Source organism: Austrofundulus limnaeus, unplaced genomic scaffold (assembly GCF_001266775.1).
Source record: "Austrofundulus limnaeus strain Quisiro unplaced genomic scaffold, Austrofundulus_limnaeus-1.0 Scaffold438, whole genome shotgun sequence".
Classification (NCBI taxonomy): domain Eukaryota; kingdom Metazoa; phylum Chordata; class Actinopteri; order Cyprinodontiformes; family Rivulidae; genus Austrofundulus; species Austrofundulus limnaeus.
Genome location: NW_013952840.1, coordinates 348,798 through 358,112, shown reverse-complemented (window position 1 = coordinate 358,112; position 9,315 = coordinate 348,798). Strand labels below are relative to the sequence as shown.

The 9,315-nt window shown below is 43.8% G+C and overlaps 1 protein-coding gene across 2 annotated transcripts; it reads right to left on the bottom strand.

Annotated features, from left to right (window-relative positions):
• Positions 1-652: 652 nt before the first annotated feature.
• ccdc22 (CCC complex scaffolding subunit CCDC22) lies at positions 653-8,362 on the bottom strand. Of its 2 annotated transcripts, XM_014024746.1 has the most exons (16): positions 8,004-8,362; positions 6,865-7,042; positions 6,262-6,394; positions 5,965-6,071; positions 5,687-5,771; positions 5,439-5,608; positions 5,116-5,331; positions 4,877-5,044; positions 3,833-3,952; positions 3,643-3,759; positions 3,471-3,572; positions 3,246-3,353; positions 1,717-1,812; positions 1,578-1,637; positions 1,430-1,504; positions 653-1,194 (listed from the first exon to the last, which is right to left on the bottom strand). In XM_014024746.1, the coding sequence occupies exons 1-16, from the start codon at positions 8,051-8,053 to the stop codon at positions 1,081-1,083; spliced, it is 1,899 nt and encodes a 632-aa protein (XP_013880200.1). In that variant the 5' UTR covers positions 8,054-8,362; the 3' UTR covers positions 653-1,080. The 2 variants fall into 2 exon arrangements, with proteins under 2 accessions (XP_013880200.1, XP_013880199.1); XM_014024745.1 differs by having other exon boundaries at positions 5,439-5,771.
• Positions 8,363-9,315: the final 953 nt, after the last annotated feature.

The following is a 9,315-nucleotide window of genomic DNA, read 5'->3' as shown; positions in this document are numbered from 1 at the left end:
GTGAAACTGAAAAAAAAGGTGAAACTGAAAAAACAAGATGTTTGAAGCTTTTCCAGTTCCTAATTTTTTTTTTCAATTTCAAAATTTTTTTCCTTTTTCAAAAACTTTTGATTTTGAACAAAACTTTTAACCCCAATTTAGCTCCATACTTTATCAGCTGCAATGTTGGTTATTGAACCCGAAGTTTGGGGAAAGACGCAAAAGTCTCTGTACAGGCTAAGCTAATGGCTAGTTCCTGGACAGGTCTCCTCCAGTTCACCACAGGGACATGTAGAGACAAACCACCATCACACTCACCCGATGATCACCAAAGAACCCAACGTGCACCTTTCAGATCTGAGAGGGAAAACTACTGTAGTCGACAGATTTGCCAGACCCCCTGTAGAAACATTAAGTGGGAATTCCCAGTAGGAGAGTGGGAGCAACTCTGATGAACCCTGTTCACAGTTCAAGACGGGGCTCCTCAGCACAAAGGTGAGTAAAACTCTTTTAACAGTAGTTCTGATAGCGGCCATCTTGAATCAGAAGTATGTTGAATAGTTCATTTGAGAGCTTTGTTAAAATGCACTCAGTGGTTTGAGATATTTTGCCAACACACACACACACACACACACAAACACACACACACACACACACACACACACACACCCAGTTTGCAGTTCAGCCGTCTGTAAGGCATCTTTATTAAAGTGTTGAACAACAATACTCTGCTGATGGATCAGAACATTTTGATTCATCTACATTCATTTAGGTTCAAACATGATCAGTAAACTGAGAATACCTGAAACAACATTTGTTTTAAAGAATTTGAAGTCCAGTTTGTTCTGATGATGCTTCATGACGGCGCCCTCTTGTGTCCACAGATCCGGTTCACACCAGACTGATCAGAACCAAACTGTAGATTCAGAAACCATCTGAACGTCTCGTCCGTCAGGGACAAGCGGTAAAATTAATTTCCACGCCACAAAAATCAGCTGGTCTGCGTGTTGAAGAACCGACGATCTGCTCCCGCCTCAGATCTATTAAAGTCTCCAGGTTTTCCTCCGACAGGGCCAGGACCAGGACCAGGACCAGGACCCGTCAGCCTTCTCGGACTTTAGCAGCGAGAGCAGCGTTCTCCTGGCGGATCGCCTTGTAGTCGTCCAGAATCCTCTCCAGGTTCGACACGGTTTTGTTCCCGTTTTCTGCCTCGATCTGTGGATTAAAAACAGGAAAACTCTTTAATCTGACGTCAAACAGAACCTGGACTTTATTATTTCACCGTCTCCCAAGATTTTTGAAAAATTTCTAACATTTAAGTTTAGAGTTTATGACAAAGTTGAGGAATAAAAACCAGTGAAGCATGAAAAGTTTTAAAATTACGATGTTTTATTTGAAATGGAAATGTAATAAACTACATGACAGAAAGGGTTAAACCTGTAAATCCTACCTGCTCCTCCAGATCTCGGATCTCTCTCAGGATTGTTCCCGTGTCCTCGATGGTTTGGATCAGCTGATTACAGTTCTACGCAACAAAAACAGAAATAGATTTTAAACAAATCATCAAAAACATCAAAGCCTCAGAGACGAAGACGCACCTCGTGCAGAGCAGCCAGGTACTTGTAGGCCTTCCGGACCGACTCGTCCTTCTTGGCGTCCTGTGACCCAGGATTAAAGAGATTAAACGGACAGGATGTGAAACCGTTTCTCGAATCGTTTCTTGAGAATCAAACGAACCTTAAAGACCAGCTCGTCGGTCACAGCGAAGGTCCGGTCCAGTTTTCCTGTCAGGTTGTTGATCTCTTTCTGGAGCTCCTTGGTGTCGGATAAAATCTGTAAGGAGAAACCAAACACCTGTTGATCCCACCTGAACAGACTGAGTCTATTTACTGCAGGTTTATTGTGGTTCCTACAGGTTCTAACAGTAGAACAGGAGGCGGGGCTTTCAGTTCTCAGGCTCTAACTTCCAGTTTCTGTTTGTGAGGTGGACTCCCTGTTCAAGACTAGACTGAAGACTTCCTTTATGATAAATCTACCTGGACCAGAGGAACCCCCCTTTGGACATAGAAACTAAACCTGGACCATAAAAACCACTGCTGGACCATGGAAACCACACCTGAACCATAGGAACCACACCTAGACCAACCAAAGCCACTCCTGGACCAATCAAAACCACACCTAGACCAGAGGAACCACACCTGGACCAATCGAAGCCACGCCTGGACCAATCGAAGCCACACATGGACCAACCAAAAGCACACATGGACCAACCAAAAGCACACGTGGACCAACAAAAACCACACTTGGACCAGAGGAATCACACCTGGACCAACAAAAACCACACTTGGACCAGAGAAACCACACCTGGACCAGAGGAACCACACCTGGACCAGAGGAGCCACACCTGGACCAACCAAAGCCACACCTGGACCAACCAAAANTGGACCAGAGGAGCCACACCTGGACCAACCAAAGCCACACCTGGACCAACCAAAACCACACCTGGACCAGAGAAACCACACCTGGACCAGAGGAAGCCACACCTGGACCAGAGGAAGCCACACCTGGACCAGAGGAAGCCACACCTGGACCAACCGAAGCCACACCTGGACCAACCAAAACCACGCCCGGACCCACCAAAACCACACCCAGACTAACCAAAACCACAAGTGGACCAACAAAAACCACACCTGGACCAGAGGAACCACACCTGGACCAATTGAATTCGAAACCACACCTGGACCAGCAAAACCCCACCTGGACCCACCAAAACACACCTGGACCAACCAAAACCACAAGTGGACCAACAAAAACCACACTTGGACCAGAGGAACCACACCTGGACCAACAAAAACTACGCCTGGACCAATCGAGGCCACGCCTGGACCAATCGAGGCCACGCCTGGACCAACCTAAACCACGCCTGGACCAACCTAAACCACGCCTGGACCAATCGAAACCGCACCTGGACCAACTGAAACCACACCTCTGCCACAGAAACCGCACCTGGACTAGCACAAGTTTCTATAGTCCAGGTGCAGAACCACGTCCCAACTTAAGTGGAATTGGGGTTATAGTTCTGTGGTCCAGGTGGAGTTTCTCAAGGAAGATGGCTGCCCACCCTGATCCTGATCCTGATCCTGGTTCTGTCACCAACATTCTGCTCACAGGCAGCAAAATCCACATCCTAAGACTCAACACAATCTGGTGGTTTCATCAGATAAATAACTTATTAATGAATTAACATTTTAAAATCATGAACCTACTTTTGTAATTTCTTCTTTCTGTTTCTTGATGTTTCCGACGATCTCCAGAATCCTCTGAGTGTAAGCTGATCGGGACGCGTCCTTAGGAAGCCTCTCTAACTCTGTTACCTGTGAAGGACAGGAAGCGGGCCGGGCCGACCCGACCCGACCCGACAGACACATTACTGAAACAAATCCACATTCTGTTCTAATTTAAACACAGAGCCAAGAACACTGCAGGTTCACCAGCTGTTTGTACGTGTCCTCCTTCTTCTTCGCCTCCTCTGTGGAAACGCGGATCTTTTCGTGGAGAGATTTGATCTCGGAGAGTTTTCTGTTGGACTCCAGCTGTGAAAACAGGAAGTGGGTTAAAGATGGGAGCTCAGTGAGGACAGCTGAAGTCTGATCACCAGCTCACATCTTTGTTGCTGCAGATCTCTTTAAGTCTGCGATACTCCTCGATGAGTGGGGCTCGGTGTTTCTCCCACTGGGACGCCAGGTTCACCACCCGCTTGGCTCCGCCCTCTACCAGAGACTGCAGGAGGGGACAGCAAGGTTAGGGACAGAGCCTCTGAGGGCAGACGGAGCAGCTCAGGTGTTCCTCCTACCTGAAGCTTCAGCAGGTTGTTTTCTGCGTCAGGCAGCAGGTCGGCTGTTTTCTTCTTCACCTGCATCTTCTCCTCTTCCTCAGCGTTTCTCAGCTCCCTCTGCTTCAGCTCGTCCAACACCTGCGGGAAAAACACGTCGGCCATTTTCACCACTTAACCTTTAGCAAGTGTCTGACTCCTTTTAGCTACTGTTTAGCTGTTTTTTTTTCCCTTTTTGATAGCCTTTTACTTTTTAACTTTAAGCTAGTGTTTAGCTACTTTTACGTTTTATTTACTAATGTTTTCCCTGGCATTAAGCTTTTTTATCCTTTGAACATTTAGCTTGTGTTTGGGTATTTTTATTGTGTTTGTTCCTCTAGTTTAACTAGTTCCTTTCATTTAACTGATTAGTTAAACAAGTTTCTGTTTAGTTAAACTAGATCTCCTCGTTTAACTAGTAAACATAGTTTAACTAGTAAACATAGTTTAGTAGATACTCTCCTCTATTTAAACTAGTTCCTGTTGTTTTGTTAACCTCGTTCCTGTTTCACTAGTAAAACAATTTTTTTATTTAATTAAACTAGCTCCTCTTCTTTAGCTAAACTAGTTTCTGTTGTTTAAACTACTTTTTGTTTAACTAGTTCCTGTTCTTCAGGTTAACTAACTAGTTGAACAAGAGTGGCATGTTAAGTAGAGTAACCAGTTTAACTAGTAAATAAACATGTTACTCTTGTTTAACTAGTAGAAATACTTTCTTTTATTTAATTAAACTAGTTCCTGTTGTTTAACTAGTAAAACTARTTTCTTCATTTAGTGAAGCTATCTCCTCTTGCTTAACTGTTTCAACTAATTCATCTTCTTTAAACTAGTTTGTCATTTAGTTAAATTACTTTCTTTGAATTAACTAGTTCCTGTAATTAATTTTTACTGATTAGTTAAATAAGAGTAACATGTTTAACCAACATGTTTAACTAGTTAAACTGTACCTCTAATTACACTAGTTTAACTACTGAAACAATAAAAACTAGTTCAACTAGTTAGTCTAGTTAAAGGCTGTAAACTTACCTGTGCGTTGGTCACGTTCAGGTGTTTTATGTCGGCTGCCAGCTGGTCGACTTCGCTGCAGAGCTGCTGGAACTGCTGCTGAAGGGAGGAGAGCTCCTCCTGCTGACGGATCTGGGCGTCGCCCTCAGACTGGCGCCCGGCGAGGACCGGACTCGTCGCCGCCCCCTCCTGGAGAACACAAGGCGTTAATGTTTACCTGCAGGGGCGTTCGTTTCTAAGCCCCCCCAGTCGTTACTCACCTGTGTGAAGGTGAACTTCTGAGCGTGGGTGAAATGGGTGCCCTTGGTCAGGACGTGGGCGGAGGGGGCGGAGCCTTTGAAGGTCTGCAGCAGCTCCGTCAGCTCAGAGGCGGAGCGAGAGACGCCAAAGGCACTTTCCGGGGAGGGAGCGGCGGCAGACCGCAGCTGCTCCTCGATGCGTTTACGCAGCCGGCTCGACTTCCTGGAGCGGTACTCCTGCAGTAAAAACACATCATCATCAGCGTATCGAGTTATTCAGACACGCTCTGATGAGTTGTTTTTAAATGTTCAGGTCCAGGGACCAGAACCGTGAGCCCGTCTACCTGCGGCGTGAGACGAGACAGCAGACCCTGACTCTTCCAATCGTTGTCCCACTCCTGAGCAGCGCTCAGCTCCGCCGCGTGTCGCTCCAAGATGGACGCCACCGCAGAGGCCTGGCTGGACGCCTGGGCGGTGACAGGAGGAAGGACGTCTCTGTGGTAGTCCTGCACCTCTGACAACACAGACCCAGTTCTGTCAGAACAAGGTGCACAAGCATTTCTGGTAAAATGTAGCGAGCAGGGTGGTAGACCTTTCAGGTGCTTCTTGTCTGAAGTTTTAGTGCAGTGTGGGAAAGTGAGCGGCTGGACGTGGAAGCTGTGCAACGCTCCGTGATTCTGAACAAAAAAAACAAATAAGTTTTAGTTCTCAGATCTTTGTCCGTCTGTCGCCTCACAAAGATTCATTAACTGGGTTCTAAACACTCAAAGGTTCTGGAAACTGAGCCGAGTAACTCCATGTGTCTGCCTCTAAAGACCGGTTCTGATTGGTTCACGTGTTCCTGCAGAGCTCCGGTATTATCAGGACCACCTGAGTTTCACAGTGGAGGGGCAGTCTGCAGTTCGGAGGCACCCAGGAAGCAGCCAGCTGGGTTCTGATTGCAGCAGCGATGGATCTCTGGAGGACGGCAGATTTTCCTGCCAGGAGTGAAGAAAAGAGTTAAAAACACAACAAACAAAACAAGACGAGTTAAAGTAGTGATGCATTCAGGTTAGCTTTATTAGCCTTTGGCTGCACGTTTGTTGATCTGAGCTATGATGTGGTTCTGCTGGTTTTAGCTTATAGTCAGGTGGAGGGTTAGGTTGGACAGGTGTCCCACAGGTGTACCTGCAGACTGGTCCGAAGCTTCGGCTCTCTCTCTGGGAAGCTTCTCCACCAGGAACATGAGCAGCGAGCGGATCTCCGGCTCGTTGCTGTAGAGAAACGTCTGGTAGCCAATCTCTCCTTTGTAGCCGACGTCCTTTAAACCAACAGGTAGTAAAAACAACTTTTAGATTTAAAAATATAAAAACTGCAGAGTTCCCTCCTGTCCTTTAAACTGTAAAATACCACAGATTTTAAGATTTTTTTTAAAGAATATAAACATTTTGTTCAGGACTGCTTATTTCTATAACTTCTACATAAAACTTGTGTGTAGCTGTTATCTCTGCTTTGTCTTTTACAACATGGTTTTGTTATAACAGTAATATTTAATCGTTCTTTAAAAGTTCAACCAGCAGTGAGGAAGGAAACTAGTGACTGGCTAAATGTCTTTCAGATTATCCAATTAGCTACAGAACGTTCAGCTGCATGAGAAAAACAAAGAAAGTATTTATCGTAGAATGAAATGTTATCAGTCATGTGACTTCTGTTATTGGTTTTCTGATAGCTTTCTGTCTGTTAGCCTTTCATCTGTTAGCTGTTCGCGGTTTGTCAATTAGCCTTTCTCACCTGACAGGCCTGAGCCAGGCTCATGCCCACCCTGAAGCGGGCGGACATGCCAGGGGGCAGCGAGGTGGGCAGGGCGCCCCCCAAGCCCGGTTCGATGACACGAACACATCTGACCACCGCCTCCACTATCAGGTCACTGGTGAACCGCTTCAGGCTGTCGACATCCTCCCCCACCTCTCTGTGGGATGAAAACAAAGCTTGTTGTCATGGCGTTAGCTTGTTAGGGTGGTGTTAGCTTGTTGGCAGGGTGTTAATGGGTCAATGCCCCCCTAACAAGCTAACAATCTGACAACAAGCTAACCTTCTGACGACAAGCTAACCACCTGACGACAAGCTAACCACCTGACGACAAGCTAACCACCTGACGACAAGCTAACCATCTGACTACAAGCTAACCATCTGACTACAGGCTAACCACCTGACAAGCTAACCATCTGACAAGCTAACTATCTGACAAGCTAACCACCTGACGACAAGCTAACCAACTGACGACAAGCTAAAATCTGACTACAAGCTAACCACCTGACTACAAGCTAACCACCTGACAAGCTAACCACCTGACAAGCTAACCATCTGACAAGCTAACCACCTGACAACAAGCTAACCACCTGACTACAAGCTAACCACCTGACTACAAGCTAACCACCTGACTACAAGCTAACCACCTGACTACAAGCTAACCACCTGACTACAAGCTAACATCTGACAACAAGCTAACACCTGACAACAAGCTAACCACCTGACAACAAGCTAACCATCTGACTACAAGCTAACCACCTGACTACAAGCTAACCACCTGACAACAAGCTAACCATTTGACAACAAGCTAACCATTTGACAACAAGCTAACCATTTGACAACAAGCTAACCATTTGACAACAAGCTAACATCTGACAACAAGCTAACCACCTGACAACAAGCTAACCATTTGACTACAAGCTAACCATTTGACAACAAGCTAACCATTTGACAACAAGCTAACATCTGACAACAAGCTAACCACCTGACTACAAGCTAACCACCTGACAACAAGCTAACATCTGACTACAAGCTAACCACCTGACAGCAGGATAAACTCCTCACCCACCCCCTGACAACAAGCTAACGTTCATTAAAAATATTTCATTAGAAACACTCACGTGCCGACGTGTCTGAGAGCGTGAATCAGGATTTTATCAACTTCTTCCATCGCGGAAAATCTTATCTAACCAACAGGATTAAAGCAGGTTCCACAAACATGAGTTAACTGTTTTAAGTCTGTTTTATTCAGACGAAGCTTCAATCTTCTGTTAGCAACAAATTAGCTTCTTCATCTCTTCTCCTCACTTCAACAGCGAAGCTCGTATTTTATTTTTTAATGTCGCGCTCATTAAAGATTTCAGAAGGGAAAAGAAACTACACGAAATCAAAGAACCTCTTGATTCTTTTCATTAAATGTGCCTTAACAGCTTCTATCAGCTACAAAATGAGATAATTTCTGTTCAGGCTGGAAGTAACGAGCGTAGAGAGGCGCGGTGTTTTATGGGAAGTGGCGTTTTCCTGTGATATTTAAGCTTTCCAGCACGATTGACACGTGAGCGACGTAGAACTACATTTCCCAGCATGCACAAAAACAAACAGTCTCATGACCTGATGCATTCATTAACAGATGGCAACAGAACCAATTTACGTATTTTTACTCTTAAAAATATAATGAAAACACGAGGTTGATATTTATGTAGTAAAATTAGACAGAAGGAAGATGAACCAAAAAGTTTTTTAAATTGTTTTCTTCTTTATTTTTAATAAAACGTCACAAATTTAATATATTTTCTTTACTAAAAAGTGCACTTTTGTTTAGTTGATATGCTAGTTTCATTAAATTAATTATGCAACTAGCGTTTAGGCAGCCTTTCCTGCTTTTCTTTTCTTGATTGCTTTCTTCTTCTTTTATGGGAGGAACTTAATTAGACCTTATTTGTCATATTGCTCAGAAATATGTGGAAATGCAAATAAAACAACTATTGACGTATTAGTTAAGTTACAAAAAAGCTATTAGGGTCATTAATAAACTGGGATATTGTGAACCAACAAATAAACTTTTCATTCAAAGGAACATAAATACATAAAAAAAATACTAGAAATACTGTATAAAGCATTGAATAAAAGTCTTCCTTCTGGAATTCAAAAATTATTAAGTTAAAAGAGAGAGAACAAAATTTGCAAGGTTTGTTAATTTTTGAACAAGTTAAAGAGAAATGTAAAATAAAATTTAGATGTGTTTCAGTTTTTGGTGTGAAATTATGGAATGAGTTGAATGATGATCTCAAATTATGTGCCCTATTTTATTTATTTTTTTATTTTTGGTGAACTTTAAAAGAGCCTTAAATTATAAAAGCCAATACTGTACATAGAGTTATGTATGTATGTATGTATGTATGTATGTATGTATGTATGTATGTATGTATGTAT